The sequence below is a fragment of the Erythrolamprus reginae genome, chromosome 2 (assembly GCF_031021105.1).
Source record: "Erythrolamprus reginae isolate rEryReg1 chromosome 2, rEryReg1.hap1, whole genome shotgun sequence".
Lineage (NCBI taxonomy): Eukaryota > Metazoa > Chordata > Lepidosauria > Squamata > Dipsadidae > Erythrolamprus > Erythrolamprus reginae.
In genome coordinates this window covers 304747267-304770879 of record NC_091951.1, presented here as the reverse complement: position 1 = coordinate 304770879, position 23613 = coordinate 304747267, and the positions used below count along the sequence as shown (strand labels likewise).

The following is a 23613-nucleotide window of genomic DNA, read 5'->3' as shown; positions in this document are numbered from 1 at the left end:
TGGGTGCCATAAATTGCAGAAGCTGGTTCACTGCCATTCCTTTCAATTAAAGTTTGAAAGCTAATGGTTTACACTTGAACAAATGAAGCAAACCAATAATTATCTCCTCTTTAAAGCTCTGAAATACCCATATTAATTATCTATTAGTTTGAAGGGTGACCATAAGAAGCCAGAATTAGAAATCCCCGAGGATATAACATTTCCATCTTCTCGTCAACAATCAACTGTTTTGTATAGCTTCATCTTGTCTACAAAAACGATTCTAAATTAGTAGAGCTGTATTTCTAATTCTTTTATCATGTCATACCAAGGCAACAAACCGAACAATCATATGTCAGGATTGTTTTTTCTGCTGAATTTTGGTCAAGAAGGCTAGCACTTTCATCCAAAATGTTCATACATTTGGCTGGCACTTTCATCCAAAATGTTCATACATTTGGCTGGCACTTTCATCCAAAATGTTCATACATTTGGCTGGCACTTTCATCCAAAATGTTCATACAATTCTCAAGTGAATTTCATTTAACTATAAAGACTTTATTTCCAGTTAAGTTATTATTGAATACACAAGGAAACTAATGCGAAAATTTTACAGAAGTCAGTAAATATGCTATTCTATTAGTATTTTATCAGTCAGAAAAGCGCAATTATATTACATAGCTATAAGGTAATATTTGATATTCCCCAATACCAAAGTACAATATGTAATTTTTTAAAAGATTTATGAATACTTTCTTTTCCTTTATATCTTACTGTATATTATGGCGCTCTACTAATAAAAGGAATTTTTTGTCTGGAAGAATAACAAAAACGTCTGTAGCTTGAAGGCTTTAAAATGAATTAGAGCCAAACTAGTCATTATCATAAGGTTACTTATTGATTGTGGCAAAGAATCCCTCAGTTCTCTGAGGAATGGAAACTGGCTACCAAGAGCATGTGTAACAGTATGCTAGATGTATTATTTGTGAAAGTATTTATTAATCAATAGTAAGTTACAACAAAAATAATATCCACTGGATTTAAGTTTAGAAACAGGCATATTATCTTGTTCATCCTAGTCTCAAAGGAAATGCTGCAACTTGGTCTCTAAGACCATGTACTTGGTTTCATGCGACTTAAAAGAAAAATTATATTTTCCTGCACTGCAACACATGAGGACCATAATATTAGATAGGGTGAATGGAAGAGGCAGACAGAACTGTCTTCAAAACAACAGCCCTTTATTGGGCAACTATTTACAACCCAGCAAAGGCTCTGTCTGACAGGCAGCCCTTTTATAGGGAGCTGTCAGACAGTCTAGCCCAGTGATGGCAAACCTTTTTTGGTTTGTGTGCCAAAAGCATGTGAGCACATTTCACACCATTCCCTTTCCCCCACGCATGCACAAGCCTGACACGCTGCCCCTGCACATGCACACAACCTCTTCAAGTCTGCACACATGCACAAAAGTCTTGCTGAAGTCTGGAAGGATGGAAAAAACAGCCAAATGGGCAAACCAGAAGTTCGGAAAAATGGATTTCCAGTTTGCCCGTTGTTCTGTTTTTTGCACTGGGGCTTCAAAAGGCTCCCTTGAAGCCTCTGGAGTATGAAAAATAGCACAATAGGGAAACCGGAAGCCCATTTCCCAAACTTTTGGTTTGCCCGGTGTGCTGTCTTGCAGTGCTGTAGGCTCGCCATCACAGGTCTAGCCAATCAGCAGTCAATATTTTCTCTCCAGAATGTGCTATGTGCTTCATAGTCTATGTGCTGCAGTCTGAGAATATAACACTTAAGAACTATATACCTAATATACAACATATAATTAAAAGTAAGAGGCACAGGGACAGAGAGAATCAAATGTTCTTTTAAAGATGGTACAGATCTGGTCAGATATGTTTGGCTACTTTTGTTATAATTTTGCTTTACACAGAATTCTTGCTATATTTTTATACTTAATCTTGAGTTTCTAGGATTTACATTTTTCTGATTTTTTAAATTTATCTTTCTTTAGGTTCAGTTTTTAAAATTTTCCTTTTCAGAAGTGTTCTATCTGTTCTGTCCTTGTCTAAATGACTGCAGATACAAGGCCTATTTGCCTTACTTCTATGTGCCATCTAAACAACTGAGTCAATTACTGCCAGATGATTCACAAGTATTAACACATACTAAGGAATTAAGCTATAAAAACTGAATGCAAATTAACTACACTTACTAAAGTATTATCGTCCTTAATGGAAGAAATCAATGCTTGGACTTTGGGGCTTTATTATCATATTATAAATCAGTCATTAAACAAAGAGAGAGAATTGACACTCTTATTATAGGCTAAATGTATCTTGAAGCATCACACTTACTTGTACAAATTCTCTAATGGTGAAGTTAAAACAAGAGCAGATGCAAGTAAATTATTGCAGTATCTGTGGATATTATAAATACGAGGATTTCTATCTTTATGTGGATCTAAAAGTTCTTGCATGGACCCACAAACTGACCACAGCATGTTTTCACAGGTCACCAGGATTGCTGTAACATCTGCTCTGTAAGAGATAAAATAAAAACTCTGGAAATAATTTAGCAATATAATACAATCCATAATCACAAGTTATTTGCCATATTACAAAAGATATACTTTTTACTTTTAAAATTATCAGGATTCTTAGGCAAAAGGAAAGTATATGATTATAAATAGCCCTCGACTTGCAAACATATGTTTAGTGATCAAAGTTACAACAGTACTGAAAAAAGTGGCTTCTGACTGTTTTTCATACATTATGGCAAATGTAGCATCCCAGGGATCATCTCAGGGGTGAAATTCAGCAGGTTCTGACAGATTCTGGATAACAGTAGTGGAAATTTTGAGTAGTTCGGAGAACCAGCAAATACCACCTCTGGGTGGCCCCAGAGTGGGGTGGGAATGGAGATTTTGCAATAACCTTCCCCAAGGAGTGGGGAGGGAATGGGGATTTTGCAGTATCCTTTTCCTGCCCACCAACCCACGCCCACCAGGCAATACCATGCCCACAGAATCAGTAGTTTTAAAAAATTGGATTTCACCACTGAGTCACGTGATTAAAATTCAGACGTCTGGTAATTGGCAAAACTCACAACAACTTTCTTGCTTAGCAATGGAAATTTTGGGCTTAACTGTGGTCAAAAATTGAAGATGATTTGTATAATAATATAGCAGAAAAGACCCACCTTATAAAACAATGCTCCCAGAAAAAAAATAACTAAAATCATACTCAGACTTACTTCAAACAATTCACTAGCAAAAGGTAATTAATATAGTCTCTAACATTTGCACTACACACATGGATCATGTCACTATAAAGATGAAAAGGAAAGCAATTTTCTCGTATACTTGTGGAAGTCTGGATCAGAATTATTTGCTAACATTTATTAGATAACATTTATTTTTTTATTTTTTAAACACCTTCAACAATATAATTTTATTTTCCTATTCTATATATATGTTATCACTTATTTATATTTTAAATTTGATCAATAATGGATGTCATTTCTTATCACTGCCTCTTAATTTTTTTCAGCCAATAGTACATATAAATATAATACGTAATATTTATGGATTTCACCTATGGGTTTTTGAGTCCTCGGAGAGAGGCGACATACAAATCCAATTAAATTAATCAATCAATCAACAAACAAACAAACAAACAAACAAACAAATACTTAATACTGTACTATATTTATTTATTTATTTATTCAATTTTTATGCCGCCCTTCTCCTTAGACTCAGGATGGCTTACAACATGTTAGCAATAGCTCTTCTTAACAGAGCCAGGCTATTATACTACTTTCAATTTTAAGCACTTGATTTTAAAAAATATTTTCATATGCTTTTCCCCCCTTTATTCTATTTCCTTTTTTTTCTTCAATCTTATCCGGTTCTCCACAGTACTATATTAGCAAACATGAGAGCAAAAGTACATATCTGCAATCATCTCTTTAAAAAGACTGAGTGACTAATATGCGCCCTGATACAGAAACATGTGTTGCTGCCTAGGGTTCAACTCTCAACCTTCCAAGCGGGAAGGAAGTGTCTTCACTTCTAGGCTACCATGTTGCTCAGCTTTAGCATATAATAAGCATACATTCATTTGGACTGCCTGGACTCCTGATTTCATCCACTTGGCAGAAGCTGGTGCTGCTCATGTAACAGTCTTGTAATTTGGGCAAACTGTGGAGTGCCCCTAACTGCATATGCTGCTGCATTCTGGACCAGTTGCAGATTCTGGATGGTTTTCAAAGGCAGTTCTATTCTTTTGTGTACAGTGTTCCCTCGATTTTCGCGGGGGATGCGTTCCGAGACCGTCCGCGAATGTCGAATTTCCGCGAAGTAGAGATGCGGAAGTAAATACACTATTTTTAGCTATGAATAGTATCACAAACCTTCTCTTAACACTTTAAACCCCTAAATTGCAATTTTCCCTTCCCTTAGCAACCATTTAGATTGTTACTCAGCATGTTTATTTATTAAAGTTTATTTTTAAAAAATTTATTAAAAGCAGACAAAAGTTTGGCGATGACATATGATGTCATTGGGTGGGAAAAACCATGGTATAGGGAAAAAACCCGCAAAGTATTTTTTAATTAATATTTTTGAAAAACCGTGGTATAGACTTTTCGTGAAGTTCGAACCCACGAAAATCGAGGGAACACTGTACTGCAATAATCCAACTGGGAAGTGACTAAGGCATGAATGACTATGAGTAAGATTTGGATAACTTCCACCCAGTCTCCAGCTTTTGTTTTTTGGGGAAGACTGCTGACAGGGAAGAGGGCTTTCAGCTCTGGCATGCCCTGGATGAAGTAGATTATCTGGACCTGCATTAATCAGGACTGAGGTCCGTAGTACTGCAACATCATTTGTTGCACTGTTTACCAGTTGGCTTCTAGATGCAAATCCAGTTTCTGGTTATTGCCCATAAAGCCTTTCATATGTCAAGGACCACTTGTCTCTAGATTTTGCCATCCATTATAATCAGATATAGTGGGCACGCTCCAGGTCCTTTCAATTAATCAATGTCATGTTAAGGAAATGCACCTTCTCTGTTGTGGTACCCACTCTCTGGAATAACATTCCCCAAAGATCCATACAACTCCTATCCTGATAGTGTTCCAAAGACTGTTGAAAATCTAGTTTTACTCCTAGGCCTGGTTGAATGGTAGTTGCTAAGTCCCTATTGTTTTTTAAGGTTTTTTCTTTCGTACCTTCAGATTTTTCTTTTATTTAAATAGTCTTTATTTTTTAACAGTCTCTAATGTTAAAAAATAAAACATAAACCACCCAGAGTCATCTCAAGTTGGACAACCCTAATAAATAAATTAGAAATAAATAAAGTAAAATAACCTTCTATCAAATATATGGTTAAACATTTGGCTGTTTTCCTTTATACGTTTTGATTTCAACAGGATTTTAATGTGTTCTTTTTGTTTTTATCTTTAAATCAATTGCATTTAAATTATATATATTTTTAAAACATGATTTTAATATTATTTTAACTGCAACACTCCTCTTTAATTTCTAATAGATGTTTTTGGTTAAGAATGAGCAACTGTTACTATCATCTCATTCAAAGTGCATAATTTTCCTAAATTATTACCTTATTTGTGGAGTCCTTTTGTAACTGGGCTGGGCCTGAAAATATCTGCAAGCTAAAAGTGCTAACGATTCTTCCAGCACTTCGGTTAGAATCTCCTGAGCTAATATAGGAGGTAGAACAGTCCATAGGTCATGTTGAAGAGCACAGCAGAAATAATGCCACATATGGATAGAAAATGAACATCTTTCTCCCTGGCAAAACAATCAAAGATTAAACAACAGGAATCTATCTTCCTCCATATCAGTTTGGATTCTTTTAATAAAAATGCATTCAGACTGAGAAGAAACTGCTGAAGAACAAAAGATGCCCAGTTAAACTTTTCACACTATTTAAAACAGATTTTGATTTTTTAAAACCCAACAGCTTATGCTTTATTAGTGAGAAGTCAACATTTTTACATTAGTCCAAATAACATAAATTTGTGCTACTATAAAACAATCTTTCCAGATTTAAAATTAAGATTGACAGTACTAAATATTTAGTCATTAAAATGTGTCTAAACACCAATTCTCCAGTGATGAAAACTAATTTCCATGTAAAATATAGGAAGTTATGGAATAGTTGCTCTTATTTATGTTTTTGTTGCGGAGACGTTTTCAATGAATTTAATATATATTTAGGTAGTTCAGTTTCCCTAAACTACTTACCATATTTTTTAGCACCATAAAACGCACATTCTGCCCCCTCCCTAGAAAAGTAGGTAGAAATGTTTGTACATCTTACAGAGCAAATATTGCAGTTGGTGCAGTGACGGCATTCACCACCGCCTCCTGTCACTCCTACTTCTGGACACTTCACAGCCAAGCAGATGATGGTGGTGGGAGCGGCAATCGGTGATGAAGGTGATAGGCGGCAATAGGCAGCAGTAATACCAACCACTTAGAAAAGCTGATCTGCATTATTTTGCAGTATCTGCTGGTCCAACTGCCAATCAGCTGTTTGACAGCGAAGGCTCCAGTATTTCCTGGCGGCGATGGCAGCTCAGCTCACTTGGTGAGCGCAATGGAGCAGAATCCTGACGAGCCATGAGCTGGGGTTGCAATAACATGCTTAAGCTGACCAGGCTGTTTGCTGCAAGGATGCTTGCCAGATGAATACCGAAGGGCTGCTGGGTGGCAGAGGCAGATTTTTTTCCTTGTTTTCCTCCTAATGTCTTATGGTCCGGTGCATCTTATAGCGCGAAAAATATGGTACTTCCAGATTATGGATTCTTATCTACTTCAATTATTGAATTATGAATTAATTGGTTTAGATAAGAAATGATTAATAAACTGTATGCAATTATACTTTTTCTAGATAAACATTCTCAGTGATAAAATGCTTCAGGTTTTTTTTTAAATCAGTCATGATCTTAAAGTATAAACTTAAATCCATAAGATTTACAGCAAATTAGAATACTATTTGCTGTAATTTTAATTGAGTCCAATTACTCTGGACTACAGTATTCCCTTTTTAAATTGGTGACAGATATATATTATGAAAAGTGGAATCACACCTAACATAGAGATATAATGGGAATCAGAAGAAGTTAACTGGCCTTCTTTCTTAGATCCTTTGAAAGATACATCAGACAGGCAGGCAGGCAGGCAGGCAGTTAGATGAATGTATACAATCTTAAAACCTTATTTTAAATCCATATGCATTTGTTTTTCAAATCAGTCAAAAATAAAGAAAAATAAACTACATTTATATAAAAATGGAGGATAGTATAGTTACTTTCGTACCTCATAAAAAGCTTTGTTGTCATCCCAGTAATGACTCTCGGCATCCTGTAAAATGCTTGTAACACACACTTGTATGCAATAGTTTGTAATTTGAAATTGAAGAATGCTAATCAATTCCTTATATTGCTGGAGAAGTGCTAGAAATAAGGGCCTGTTCAAGTGCAAAGATCATAGGGAACAATTTAAGAACACTGCTGCAAGGAGACAGCAATCTACAATTCTACAAATTGTTTGGATTATCAAATAAGCAATTATCTATTACCATTGATTCCACATTAACTTTAAAATCTAGCTTTCATTATACATGCTCTTTTGAAAATACATGTAATTTTACAAATCCATATTATTTATAAGGTTAGAAGACAACTTAATAAAGAAAAAATACTTAGCTAAATAATCAGATATTTATTTTGCTGTTACTAAAAGTGCCTTTATTTTGCTGTTACTAAAAGTACTATTATTATACTTAGGAACCCAGTGACTCAGTGGCTTTTCGATGAGAAACAGGGCAGTTCAGCGGTTCGAATCCTTAGAACTACATAACAGAGTGAGATCCTATTACTTGTCCCAATTTCTGCTAACCTGGCAGTTCCAAAGCACATAAAAATGCAAGTAGAAATATAGGGATCACTTTGGTGGGAAGGTAACAGCACTCTGTGTACCTTCGGTGTTTAGTCATGCCAGCCACATAGGTGTCTTCAGACAGCGTTGGCTCTTTGGCTTAGCAATGGAGATGAGCACCACCCCTAGAGCCACAAATGACTAGCACACATGTGCAGGGGAATCTTTACCCTTACCTTATTATTATACCTCATACTGTACCTCCAAACAACAGGATTATTATTGTATGCATTTAATTAATGTATTAATTTTTATTCAGACTGACAAAATGTTAGTTTTACACTAATGTGAATTTAAAATTAAAATAAATATTAGCCTTGTAACATACACACACTCACTCTCACACACACACACACGCACACAGTATAACAGAATGACAGAGTTGGAATGGATCTTGGAGATAAAAGCTTCTGATGGGGAGGAAAACAATGGCCACAGCCCTGGGGACCCACAAGTCCGTTGAAGTCCACTCGAGGTGGCAAGACAGAGAGTGCTGCTTCCAGCCAGAGCAGTGGCTCCCAGCAGGGAGGAGCCCAGGCTATGGGGTCATCTGTGCAGGCAGCCCACTACCCTACCCTGCCTCACCAGCTGCTGGTCCACTGGTTCTCCAGACCGCCTGGGGCCATGAAAGAAGCCCACTTGATCAAGGAGGGAGGGAAGCCTCGGCTTACCTTGCTCTGCTCCCTGAGGAAGTGACCGCTGGGATCCCCAAATCAGAACAGCTGGTCCATGCGCATATGCACTCTGGAAACAGGAAAATCATCTTCCTGGAGTGTACATGTGCAATGGGCAGATGTTCTTTCAGTTTCTAGCATGGCCACGCACATGAGAACCAGTTGGCAGGTGCACTGGAACCCGGAAGAGCAACGAGTGACATCTCAGCATGCTGGGAGAAATGGCTCTGTGTGCCATTTCTGACACGCATACCATAGGTTCGCCATCACGGCATACCACTTCGGACAAATGGTTGTACGTCTTCGGGGACCTCTCGCAAGGTATTCGTCACAGCTGATTGGATCTCTTCTATGGACAAAAGACAGATTCCTTTCAGGACTGGGAACAAAAAGAAGTCTGCTGGGGCGATGTCAGGACTATGAGGGGGCAGTGTTGGCGCCTGGTGTTTGACCAGGAACTTGCGGACTCGTAGCACATTGCGGCAAGGATCGTTTTTCATCCATAGAAGAGATCCAATCAGCTGTGCCGAAGACCTTGTGAGAGGTCCCCGAAGACGCCTTCCAGGGTGTGTATTGGTCATGGCAGAGTCGCTGGGAAAAATTTGTACAGTCCCAAGGACAGTACTTTGAAGAATTTTAAGTGTTTGTGCAAATCTGTTCAATAAATTACTCTAAAAAATAACAATTGCATTACTTTTGGAACTCATCCTATATAACAGAAATAATATAAAGTGCAAAAATATGAGACATTAAGCAAGATAGGAAGTCACTAGTTATTGCATTGGACACAACCAGAAAGGGGAAACTTTTACCTTTTATTAATAGCTAACTTCATTTTTTAAAAATTAATTATCAGTTTAAATTTTAACTAGTTACAAAATTTAACTTCAATGTTTTATAATATTAATAATAAAATATTTTTTAACAAAACCAGTATTCTTTTGTCAGTATCTTCCCTGACATAGCTGTTTTTTCTAGTCTTGGAATATTTAATTTCTCCTGTTATTTAATAAGTACTTAGACAGAACAACAAATCAGTCAATTGGTGGCAAGAAAGGGAATGAGAACAGATATATTTATGATTTTAAGAATGAAAATGATTTGTGCTCCTTAATCTATCGGTCTGGAACAGGGGTGTCAAACTTGATTTCATTGAGGGCCACATCAGGAATGTGTTTGAGCTTGGAGGTGGAGGAGGCATGGCAACAGAGGGCGTGGCCAGCTTGACGTCACATGTCGGGGGTGCATGTGGTGATCTGCCAGCAAAAATGGCCTCCTCTGTTTTCGGCTGTGATAGCTTCCTGCAACCCTTTGTGAGAGAAAATGGCATTCTGAAAGCCACTGCCAGTAAAAACAAAAATAGGGAGGGCCAGGAGCGGCCCTCCTGAGCTCTTTTTCACTGGCAGAGGTACTGCAGGCCGGTCCTTCACTGCTTTCCATGGGCCAACTCTAAACACCCCTTGGCTGAACCTGGCCCCCGGACCGTGAGTTTGACTCTCATAGTCGAGAAAAAATATTGAAATGTCATTAAATATATTATTGTTATAAACCTATCAAAGCAAGTGCTGGTAGGTTTTGTGGCAGAAGGTTTTTCTAAATTTTGAATGCTTTTATAGTAGTACTAAATTTCCTGCAATTAAAATTCATTTATAATGATGTTATTGTGTTACAATAAATGTCTGTTTTAAAAATATCAGAAATTTGGGGAAAATCAGAAGTCCGAGTGTCAAAATGGCCATCACCTCTAATAATGGCCGAAAGGAAACCAAATGGCCATTGCCTTGGTTGTGCCTCAGTCAAAATGGCCACTGATGTCACTGGCATTGGGTGGGAATTGGAGTGGCTAGTCGGTAGGTGTACCGGACCAAAAATGGTCCTTCGAAGCTCTAGTGCCTCCAAGCTCCAATGGAAGGAGGCCAAATGTTGGCCTGAGGGAAATCTCCCCATCAGAAGGTAGAAAAAACAGCCAGCCACCCAATCAAGGTAAATGGTACAGTGAAATACTGTCCTTGCCATTCTACTCGAGCTGAGCGGTACTCAGTGCTTAATGCAACTCTTCTGGCTGTTGGTAATGTGAGCGTGAAAGCTGCGGGGACAGATCAGCGACAGAAAAAATGGGGCAGTGCAAGCAGGCTAAGATCAGCTGTAAGGTGATCTCAGAAAAAACACCCTGTGGCCAGACTGCAATGCCTCAGACAGCCAGTTCTTATTCCAAGACAGCATGGAACAATGCTCCTAAGACCAACACGAGGAAATGCAGTAAGCAGTTGGCCCTTGGCTGGAGACTCAGCTAATGTCTAGAGCCAAAGCCCTGTACCCTGCTCAATACAGCAACGTTAGATCAGCAGGAAGAGGGAGATTGTGATCCCCTTATATAGAGTGCTGGTGAGACCACATTTGGAGTACTGTGTTCAGTTCTGGAGACCTCACCTACAAAAAGATATTGACAAAATTGAACGGGTCCAAAGTCGGGCTACAAGAATGGTGGAAGGTCTTAAGCATAAAACGTATCAGGAAAGACTTAATGAACTCAATCTGTATAGTCTGGAGGACAGAAGGAAAAGGGGGGACATGATTGAAACATTTAAATATGTTAAAGGGTTAATAAGGCTCAGGAGGGAAGTGTTTTTAATAGGAAAGTGAACACAAGAACAAGGGGACACAATCTGAAGTTAGTTGGGGGAATGATCAAAGGCAACATGAGAAAATATTATTTTACTGAAAGAGTAGTAGATCCTTGGAACAAACTTCCAGCAGACGTGGTTGGTAAATCCACAGTAACTGAATTTAAACATGCCTGGGATAAACATATATCCATTGTAAGATAAAATACAGGAAATAGTATAAGGGCAGACTAGATGGACCATGAGGTCTTTTTCTGCCGTCAGACTTCTATGTTTCTATGTTTCTAACATGGGGAAATGCAGTAAGCAGTTGGCCCTTGGCTGGAGACTCAGCTAATGTCTAGAACCAAAGCCCTGTCCCCTGTTCAATACAGCAACATTAGATAGTAGGCACCTCAGCTAGGGAGAAAACACTCACAATCCAAAATTCTCAAAATCCGGTGGAGAAAACTCACAAGAATTGGAGCTGGATAAGGCATATCCTATTCTGCCTGAGGACTGAGTTAAAAGAGGGGGAATTGAGAATGAAGAACGAAGATATCAATTTGACAGACTCGGTCCTCATTGGCTGAAGGAATTATGTCATCCCATTCCTGGATGTTAGCTCCATCCACTATGGAGAAGAGGAAACCTCAAGACCCAGCTTTCAGTCCCTTTTATAGTTAATACGAAAATCAGTTATGTGGAGTTATGTCAGATGTCATACCTTAACAGTAGGGACCCAGATCTGATGGAATGGGTAGACATAACTAGGAAAGGGAGGCTTCTCAAATATCCCCCAAAGAAAACTTCACATTTAAATATCAGCTATCGCTTTTAGCAGCAAATTAGCTCAACATTTAGCCAGAATAGATCATAAAGGAAAGAAAAATAAGAATTAAAATTGTTATTGTTATCACTGAAAAGAGACTTACTTTCCAGAGTCCACTTTTATTACATTTTGATACATTTTAAAACGCTGATATACATGTACTGCTGTGGAAAGAATGGTATACAAGTTCTGAAGTGGAGCTCTTGTAGGAACGTCTTTACTTCTCTCTTCAAGTCTGGTCAGGAGACCTGTTGCCACTTTGCTGCAAGCCTCTATAAAGTTTGCTCTAACTTCCTGGAAAAATTCAACTGTGCATGCCTGGGCCAATGGGAGTAACATGTCAAGTACTTCCATGATGTCAGAACAAAACTAAGAAATATAAACATTAGGATTCAGTCATTTTAAATTCCAAATATTTTCAATGATACACAGGGCATACTATTATCATTGAAATGTATACTTCAAATATAAACAAATCAAGTTTCAAATCATTTTATTTTCTGGTACTAAAGGCATGGATGAAGTGCAAAATATATCTTGTAGAAATTAAGCACATGTTAAAAATTATCACCACTGACATCTTTTTAATGGAAACATATCTAATCTGCAGTTGTATACATTAATTTCTAACCAATGACTAAACAGACAAAAACTAATTACATTCAAATAGGTAATTTGAGGGGCGACATACAAATCCAATAAATAAATAAATAATGTACTCAACTTTAAGTAGGTTTCTTTCTCAAAGAGCTGATTGGGAAAATTATATATTCAAATTCATACAAAAACCCTGCATAATAGCCAGCTTCTCCAAACTTATTAAAAAAAACCAAAACAGCCCATAATTTCCACTTCAGACTAACTAATTTTAGCAATTTCTCCTCAAATATATGACACGTATATTTATTGATTTATTGATTTATTTGATTTGTATGCTGCCCCTTTATGTGTGTGAATGTATGCAAGAATATATGCATCAGATCTTATGCTGCAAAAGGTCTGGGATAGGTGAAAATAATTTTAAGTAATTTAATTAACAATTACTACCTAAAATTAATTGCATTTGCATATATCAACAATTTTTTTCTTCATTCACAAACTATTTTCAGACACATTGCTCTCCCACATCCCAACAGCAGTAGGAAAAAAACCATGGCTATAGAAGAGGGGTGTCAAACTCGCAGCCCATGGGCCAGATGCATTATATGCTGGCCCCACCTGGTTTAGCAAAGGGGAGGACATCGCCATATGTCACGCTTACATGTAGTTATTTGGGAAGGAGGAATCTATTGGGTAAATATGGTAAATCTTTTAAATCTAAATTCTCTCCATTCCAAGCAGAATATATTACAATGACCAGGCAATTCCGGCATACTCTAAGATGCTTACAGTAACAATGTACAACTCCAAACAATTTATTGTTAAATAAACAAGGCCAATGATGTTATTAATAAGTATAAGTAATATTGCTTTTATAGGTACTTATAACAAATTTAAAAAAATCCTATAGAACCTTAAATCTTTATATTTTTGAATACATGCCTTTGAAATCTGTTTTGGTTGCTCTTTCTCATGGGCAACTCTCCAGGATCCATTCATTTTTTGTACATTTACAAGACACATCATATAATAGGTAGCTGAAGACTGGGTTTTTTGTTCATGTTCAAGAATTTCACTGGAAAAATCTTCAACTGCAATTATCAAACTGTGTGCTACTGAAGAGGACAGGCCTTTAAAAACATTTCTCCATCCAAATTCTAGCACGGCAGACTGAAATATAAATTTATACAATAAATATTCAACATACAAATGTGCAGTTTCAAATATCTAGGACAGTTTTAAACATCTATCTGGAATATCTGAAAGGAAATGACAAGGAATGATTTTCCCTACCAATTACAAAATTTATTCTTGGAAATTGACACATGTCAAGTCTCATTATCGTTCAGATAAATTTTGGACCTAGCTTGGAAAAGGAAGGGAAAAGCCAAAGTCCTCAGAAAGGGGTAGCATATAAATTTAATAAATAATAATATAATAGGACAAATTTTTAAGATTGTCATTCCTAAACTCCAAAATGTGAATTGAGGGAAGCCTTTACCAAAGCTTTTAGGTGTGCATGCAAATTGAGCAAACAATTGCCCTTTCCCATGAGCTCTAGATTGTGACAGCACTAATACCAGAATTTCATTTTTGTGCCAATCACAAGAAATATGCACAAGTGTCTTTTATATGAAATAAGCTGTACAGACTGTGCAAATAAGAAATAACTATGCCAAATTAACAAAATATCAGACTTCTTAAAGACTTTTTTGTTAATTTCTTAAAAATCAATTTAAAATGGGGAAAATATTTCTACGTTTTAGTAGGGATAAAATTTGTAATGAACGTATTAATACTCTAAACTGATGTATACAGAGGAAAACTATCTGTCAGAATTAAAGTATTTTTAATTTTTATTTTACGCACCTTTTTAACCTTAGGAATATGCTCAGGAAATTCACCAGATTCATTTGCTCTACTGTCCCCTGTAGAAAGTTCCCCACAAGTATTTTTTAGAACTCCTGCAAAATATCAGTAAAAATTAAGATTAATTTTGTGTGGGGGGGAAACTTTTGAACTTCAAAAACTTCTGAAACAAACTTTCTGAAACATAAATGTGATCTATAATGATGTTTTGAATTTAACTGAAAGCTGTTAGCGAAACAAATTGTAAAATAGCCTCTGCATACAGAAGAAGACTCTGTTTCCAAGGATCGCTGGTGATAAAAAAACCGTTTTTCTGGCAATTCTTTATGTTTGAGACTAACTCTATCAATTTAGCTAGCAGATTTCATATTTCCAGAATATTGGGAGAAATGCTTCCCAAAACATGGATTTCAAGCTAGCACTCTCTTTCCTAGTTCATGTCTCCATGTTCACAGACAATAAATACAGTAGCAACATTTAGAACATGATTCTCCTTTTTTGTTGCTGTTTCTGGCTAATATTTATCTATCTGGCTTCTTCTTGCTACAACTTATTTATCAATCATCTATCAACCAATTCACAGCAAACACATGTGGCATGATATGAATGTTTACTGAACACTCAGAAGCAACAGAATCAGAAGGCATACTAAACAGGCTCTTAAACAGCAGCTCCAAGCCTCTTCAATAGGAGATTCGATTGGCATTTTGGAAAGTATTGATGCTGGAGTTCTCTCCCCTCCAGCCACATAAATATATCCACAATGCAATTTGTACAAATGAAAACTGTTCCTTCTTCACCACCCTACCTCTCAATCTAATTCAAGATTTTCAGCAGGAACAGAAATGAAGAAAGAGTGAAGGAGAAAACAAATGTAGAAAAGAAAGTAAGAAGAAAATGAATAGGAATATTAATTATGCAAAATATTTTTTTCTGAAGAAATAGAACTCCCCAGCTTAAAAATGATTCCCACCTGGGCTAAAGAACATAATGACAACCATTCTGATTGAAATGGTTTTTTCGTAGAAATTTAAAAGAGATGATTCTATTGCTCTGATAAGGTTTATAATTATATGTTAAGTCTTCCAGCCACTGCTTTTATCATTATTTGACATTTAATTCAAAATTTCTTCTACAATAAAAAAAAATTATGAATATAATCTTTTAGAAATAAGAAAGACAATAAGCATCCCAGAAGCATAATAATTTATAATCCGATCACTTGCTTGTAAACGAACATTCTTTCCTATGGTTTGATTATGTAGAAAAATTCTAGCAGGCTTCAATTCAAGTAATGTCTGATTATTATGTTCTGAGTAAAAGTTTTATTCCTCTATTACCACATTTCCTAAAAAAAATAATATTTACAATTTGCTACAGTATTCTTTTTGGGATCCAGACCGAATCTAAATGTTTAACTGGCTTCAGTTAAAGCAATTAATACATCTATGTACATTATTTTTAACAAGTTATTTATGTACAGTAACAGATTTCTTTTTAATCTGCAAAGGAAAGACTGTTGCAAATCTTTCTAGCTTCCTGAAGCAAAGCTTGAAAACTCTGAGAAGTTTGCTCAGGGTGGTTTCAAAGAGCTGCACTGGAAAAAGCTATTCTTGGAGCTCATTATCAGATCTGTCTAAAGTTCACCTTTCTCAAACAAATGGGGAGGGAAGGTGAGAGGGAGATGAAAAGTATATTAGATGTTTTTGAAAAATTTAACAAGAGACTTCTGAAATATCAGAGGAATGAAGAAGCCTACTAGAAGGGAGGAAAAATATTATTTGGTCAAATATTCCCTCATTTTTAATACAGATGTCCTGCTTTAAAGTATTCTTTAACTCTACTGAATGTTCCAAGTACCTTCAAAGGATCTTATCTCCAGTTATAAAGATTGTACTATGCACAGTAAAATATTACAATAATTAATTGCAATGTAAATTTAGGAGAACAATTAATGAGCTTATAAAAGAAGAATTCTTCCCAGTGGTGACCAAAACTGATTTACCAGTCATATTTTCTTCCATTATCTGCTAGTTGTAGGAAAGCAGAGTTAGGACATTAAGGTGCCCCCTTCCTTTCTTAGAAATATCTCCCAAATATTTGCCCAAACAACAAATATAAAATTTTGAGTGGTGGTGCTGCTTTCAAGATGAATTATTTTATTGTTAATTCAATCAACTAGCTTAGCATTTGAGAAACTTTATTGTTTTCTGAAGTTTACTGATTCATCTAATCAAGCATATTCATGTTTACATAACTTATCATATTTTTGGATTAATTTTGATCTTGTGAAGTTGGAAGGCCTGAACTATTTTTTCTACCAGTCCCACAGACTATTTCTGTTGCCCTGCATGTGGCAGTGCATAGAACTGGAAAACAAGCTATTGAAGTGATGTGGCTGCTGTTTCATCCCCCAACCCCGCCTCGCTTCATTTTCCTTTGTTCTTCACCACTTCTCCTTGCTCACTACCATAATGGAGAAGGATGCTGAGTGACGCACCAGTGCAGCAGCCACAAAGCGAGGTTGTAGGGGGGGGGGGATGAAGCAAATTGGGGGGTTTAGAGCTGCCCCTCACACCCTGCACTAGCTTACCTGAGAACCCCACAGCCAGGCCATCAACATCCTGACAATTGTCACATCTTGTGGCAGCTCCAGGAGCCTCTTCCAGGACCCCACATGCATAGCTCAGCCACCTGAGCTGAGCAGTGCCAAGCAAGGAGAAGGAGGCTGCCAACCATATGAGGACCTGGTTTCTGGGGTCTTCGCCACAAGGCCAGGCAGTTGTCAGGACGTTAATGGCCTGGCTATAGGGCCCTGAGATAAGCTGGTGCAGGACATGGAGGGCAGCTCTGCACCCTACTGCCTCATTTTGTCCTCCATCGCCCCACGGCCTCATTTCAACCTCCACCCATCTACCCCACTGCCTCATTATCCCCCCACTCCTGCCCTAGCTTGATTTATATGGCTACACCTCACCTCACTTTGTACAACCAGAAGATGGGTAGGGCTTAATTAGGGCTTATTTTGGGTAGGGCGTATTTTAGGTGCAGGCATAAAAATCGAGCTAAGGCTTGTTTTCAGGGTATGTCATATTTTCTGGGAAACACTACATATATGTATATGTATATATCTAATATATATATTTGTGTGTGCATGCGTGTGTGTATGTATGCATAACATATTTTTTCTTATAACAAAAAGGAAGAGAGGGAGACTATTTGAACTGGGCGGTCTGCCTGTAAGGCAGTAGCTTTAACCTAGATATAGATACAGTAATACCTCATGATACGAACTTAATTGGTGCAAGGAGGAGGTTCGTAAGACGAAAGGTTCGTAAGACGAAACATTGTTTCCCATAGGAAACAATGTAAAGTCAATTAATCCGTGCAACCAAACACCCCCCCGCAAAAAAAACGGCTTTCAGCGACTGCTGGGAAGCCGCGCGGCTGTTTTAAAAGGTGACAGCCGGCCTGGGGGGCTTGCCAGCACCCCCCCGAACCCCGAACCCGGGTTCGGGAGGGTGCTGGCAAGCCCCCCAGGCCAGCTGCGACCTTTTAAAACACCCGCGCCGCTTTGCAGCTGTCTCCTGAAGCCGAACGCTAAAGCCGAACTTCGGCGTTCGGCTTCGGGAGACAGCTGCGAAGCGGCGCGGGTGTTTTAAAAGGTCGCAGCCGGCCTGGGGGGCTTGCCAGCAACCTCCCGAACCGAACCCGGGGTTCAGCAAAATTTTGCCTCTTCTTACGAACTTTGTTCGAGTTACGAACCGGCGTTCGGAAGGCTTCTGGGAAGCCCCGCCGCCCGGCTGTCACCTTTTAAAACAGCCGCGCGGCTTCCCAGCAGTCTCCGAACGCCGGTTCATAACTTGAAAAAAGTTTGTAAGAAGAGGCAAAATTTTTCTGAACCCCAGGTTCGTATCACGAGTTGTTCGTAAGACGAGGGGTTCGTATCTTGAGGTACCACTGTATAATCTTTTTTCGTACGTTCCCTGCCACAACCACCTTATGAGGTGTGTTGGGCAGAGATAGCATAGCTGGCTCAGTTACCTCCACTCCAATTTTTTCATGCCAAGACAGACTAGACTCAAAGTCTCTTTGTTTTTACAGCATAACCACTTAAACCTTTCTTTTGTTCATATTTTTATTAGTTTTCTTATTTGCTATTTCACATGAATGTAGCCCTGTAGTTGTAGAACAACTGTAGAAATATAACATAAATATACAGAAGTCAAATAAACACTTTGAAATAATTTTTTGAATGTTATTTTCCTAAATTAAATATTTATAGCAACAGAACTGAAATAGATGTTTTAAATTAGAGAGTTACCAAATAAATTTAATTTTTATTAAGCTAAATATGATTTTATATATATTTTCATATCCCCCCCCCCCCCCATATTATATGTCTTATAATGCTATCGTTTGTTGTTGGGATTACCGTCAGGGAGCATTAGTGGCTTGAGCTGTAACTTTTATTTTCATCTATCTAAATTGACTTTCACTGCTTTCCACTGTGCAAGCTCTCAAAGAACTTGTCCTAATGGTAGCTCCAAACAGTGTACGCTAAGTGTCTCTCTTTTCTTCAAAGTTCTCTCTCTTTCTTTCTGGTTCACAAGTAACTTCTTACCAAAAGAGAATCTGCAGAAGAGGTTACATCGAAGTTATAACACTATGAAAACATATGAAGAGAAGCCCAGGTGGTCACCTTGTAGATTTCCAACATGGAAGCCTTCGACCTCTCCGCCCAAGCAGCAGCTACAGTTCTAGTGTAATGAGCTTTACAAACCCTGGGAGCCACTTTAGCCTTAACTATGTACACCTCCCTAATACAGTCCCATAATCATCCAGCTAAGGAAATCTTGAAAGTTATCTGACCCTTCTTAAGACCTCTAAGACTACAAACAATCTGCTAGAAGATCTGACATCTTTGATTTTTTTAAAAAAAAATAAACCGTAAGTGTTCTTCTTACATCCAATTTATGCAGCCATTGCTCTTTGTCATCAATTGATCTAGAGAAAAATGATGGCCAAGGAAACTTCTGGGATAGCTAACAACCAGACATTACTTTAGCAAAACTAAAATAAAAGATAAGGAACTTTAAAAAAAACATTTTATATTTTTAAATGAAATTTTACAAACATTTTGTACACCAAACCAAAAATATTAACACAATAATCTCAACAGAGAACAGCTAAACAATACCAGTTTCTTTTTTATTTTTTGATAAATTAACTGGCAGTACAAACCAAAATAAAATACAGGGAGACAATTCCATAAAGACGACAGATACGAAAAGGTTCCGTGAACCTTCTTCCTTAACTCAATAGGAAGACAGAGCTATCCGTCTATTCAATAATACCTATAAAAATAGCTTGCTACCTTTCAGTTCTGGCAAATGGCATTTCCCCATCATCAATACTGATGTAAAATTTATTTGCCAATCCAATTTATTTTGATACTAATGTCATGGAAGTTTTGGCCAAAGAAAGGAGCACAACATTGAGGAGAAATTGCCAGACTTTATCCAATGATCATCAGGTATCTTGAATAGTAGGGATCTTGAATAGTAGAAAGACAGTGTTGTGCTTTATATACTTTGGGACTGAGAGATGGGAATTCTAAACAATCTGATTCATTAACATAGTTTGAGCAATGAGATAACTATTTAAACAGAAAATGGTATTCTTTTATTGTAAAGCAAAGCCATGACAAGACAAGCCTAGCTAACTATTCCAGTGTTGATACTGTGTTTCTCCAAAAATAAGACCCTGTCTTATATTTCTTTTGAACCCCGAAATAAGCCTTATTGCCATGTACTCTAAAGCCCAATTGGGCTTATTATCAGGAGATGTTTTATTTTGGGGAAAACAGTGTAGAATACTGAAATGAGAAAACATGTACTTGCTTAGAATGGCATGCTTGCATTTCTCATCCTTCCTCATTGAGGTTGCTTTCTAAATGGCCTTTTAGGTGAGATTTTTTTTTGCATTTTTTTCCTTCTAATGGGCTTAAAGGCTTATTTTGGCTGCAGAAATAGGTCATTCTGGGTTATGCATGTCTAGGATTGGTCAGGGAAAAGGGACAGCCGAGGAAATGGGAATATAGTTTGCAAAAGGGGGAGGGCAGAGAGAGAAAGGAGGAAGAAGAGAGAACAGTTTGAAGTTTATTTTATTAATTTTTTATCACAACTAATTTAAGAGGAGGAAAATTTAACTTTAAATCAAATCAGCAAAGTATTAGCCCAGTAACATAATTTCCATATAGATCTCCTTATCATCTATTTCTATTTTAATTATTATTTAATTAACTTGTTTAAAACAACCCATTGTGTTACGATCTTTTAATAAACATACATAGAAAGGTCATGCTATAATCAAAATACCCACTATTGTACCACCAATTTATATTCCCATTCGTCCTCTACCAAACTTTTATTTAATTTTCCTATGGACTGATTGTTTTTAAAACCAGTTTTCAACTCATGTTTCTCTGAATAATCAATGAATTATGTATCAGGTAAATTTTCTATTAAGGATTTTAATTACAATAGTAAAATCTAATAAAAAGTGAAAGAATAGGGGGGGAAAGTACAAGGTCCCAAGACAAAAATGGAACATAAAAAGAAAAATATATAAGATAAAAAATATGTTAAAAAGTGACTTCAAACCTTCATCACAAATGTAAATAATTTTACATTTGCCCCATCTTTCATTTCTTCTATAACATTTTTCAAATTGTCCATAGAAGCAAACACTGCTATTCATAATGTTGGTATTGATTTCTGAATTCTTAAGTCTTCATATTTTCAGTGCAATGTTTTGTGTCATTTTATGGGTCCCAGTAAATTAACTGTCAATAAATAGTAAAAAACTAGAGAAGACTGATCTGAAAATTATAAATGGATTAAGGATCCAGATACATTTGGAATAATATTTTAGAATTAACCATTTATAGTTAATTCCAAATCTTATTCTAAATCTATTTGGATCCTTAAATCATTTCTACTTTTCTAGGATCAAAATCTTATTTAGCCTTTTGCTATTTATGTCATTTATAAAAAAATTAAAGGTTATGATTAAAATTCTATTTCATTAAGGACTGAAAGCAAACTAACCCATTTGTCAATCCAAGGGACTCTAATAGCTTAAAAGAAGTTGACAAGCAATTTGTAAACATGATTAGAAACAGAAGTTTGCAAACTTAATATCCTTCAAAAAACATATACCATAGTTGTCAACAACATGGCTATTCTCATTGTCTCCTGGTGCTGAAAAGCCACCAGGGACAACTGTCTTGCAATCTTGCAAGGAGCAATTGTTTGGAGCATATATGAATGGTCGCATGGCTTTCCTTATCCAGCAAAGTTCTGAAGAGCCAGTCTATTCACTGGCTGTTCGCTGCAGTTATTGGTTTGGCTTTTTGCATAGCCATCTTCAGTTTGCTATTTTTTCCTCTGGAAATTCATATCAGATATTTTTTTCACAATGAATCACATGACATTTTATTTACTTATACAATTTATATGACTGTCTATCTCATATGTTTCTGGGCAGCATAATTTTATCAATTAGAAAAGAAAATTAACCATCAAGAACAAAATACTTCAAAGGGCTGTATCAAAAATAAGTTGATATTATAAGATTAATGAGAATGTTATTATTCTGTTTCCCTTGTTATATCTATTACAATTCTACAAATCAATTATTTTTTTTAAAGTATATGGAAAATATAATCATACTTTACCTTGAATACTTTTGTTCTCAGACATACATACTAACAGTAATCCTGAGGATAGTTCTTCAATATTTTCTTCCATTAACAAAAATGATTTTATAAGCTGGGAAAGGCACTTGAGCTGATGTAATGTTAAACACTGGTTCATTCCTTTTCTGGAAAGTTCCTCAGTAACTATAAATAAGGAGAAAGGAAATCAGATGTCACATTTGCTGCCTAAATGAACTTTTAGATGAGATCTTTTTCATTGTTTTCCTTCTGATTAAAAGGCCACTTTGGCTGTGGAAATGCAGTCATTTTAGGTTATGTGACAACTACGGTAAATCATGAAATTGTATATGTTGCAATTAACGTTTCTGATTATTTCTAAAAATGACAGATAGGTGAATGTTTTATGTACATATGAATAAAACAGAAAGCTATTCTGATATTTGTGAAAAAATGTTCAGTTTCTTATATAGGAATGTTGAGAAATTTGAACTATTTATCAGGTTCACGACAATAAAGTCTAAGAAGGATATAGCTCATTAACAATATTTTAAGGGATTATCTACAAATATAATAATATGTTAAAAACAACTGGTTAATTTTATTATTTTGAATATATAAGATGCTCTCCAATTTAGTAAAAAAGACAAAATCAACGGAAGATGAAGAGAATGTTTTTGGATAGCGTTTTGGTTTGGTAAAAATGCCTGTTGTTGCATTTCCACAAATAATAATTTGCAACCAGCAGGATCTATTTAAAACTCAGGTGAGGGACTGAACCAGTAGTATCTTGTGTTGAGAACATCTGATTGTATCATCTGACATCCTTTCAGTAGTACTGATAATAATGGCAATCATAACCCGTTACTAAGCATTCTTGAATAGCTGTTATGGAAATACATTGTATAAGAATTCAGCCTTGAAAATTTGCAATATACACTGGCTTGCCTCCTTATCAGACAGATAATTTGGACAACATTCAAACTCTGATTTTCTCTCATATCGGATGCCAGGTTTTCTTCACAGTTGAATACAGTATGTTTAGTTAGTATTTTTAAATTGCTGTGTATCCTGGATTCAGTAAGAACAGAGAAAATAATTCTTTCTAAATGTCAAAAACAATTTTAAATGCCAGAATATTAAAAAGCATTTAGCAACATAATATAAAGTAGCAAAAATGAAGACTTCAAACCGAAATCTTTATTCTTCTAATGCAGGGGTGTCAAACTGGCAGCCCATGGCCATGCCCACAAAAACATAACGAAACATCACATTCCGGGGTGGCGCAGCAGGTAGAGTGCTGTACTGCAGGCCACTGAAGCTGACTGTAGATCTGAAGGTCAGAGGTTCAAATCTCATCACCGGCT

The 23613-nt window shown here is 36.6% G+C and overlaps 1 protein-coding gene across 7 annotated transcripts in view; it reads right to left on the bottom strand.

Moving 5' to 3' along the window:
* Positions 1–23613, bottom strand: part of KIAA0825 (KIAA0825 ortholog) — a 187923-nt gene that overhangs the window by 140431 nt on the left and 23879 nt on the right. For all 7 annotated transcript variants that reach the window (XM_070743021.1, XM_070743022.1, XM_070743020.1 and 4 more), the window contains 7 exons: positions 22268–22432; positions 14527–14621; positions 13600–13827; positions 12161–12426; positions 7328–7478; positions 5604–5794; positions 2334–2516 (listed from right to left, as the gene is read on the bottom strand). In XM_070743021.1, coding sequence (XP_070599122.1) covers positions 2334–2516; positions 5604–5794; positions 7328–7478; positions 12161–12426; positions 13600–13827; positions 14527–14621; positions 22268–22432 — 1279 coding nt within the window. The remainder of the gene's footprint in view (positions 1–2333; positions 2517–5603; positions 5795–7327; positions 7479–12160; positions 12427–13599; positions 13828–14526; positions 14622–22267; positions 22433–23613) is intronic.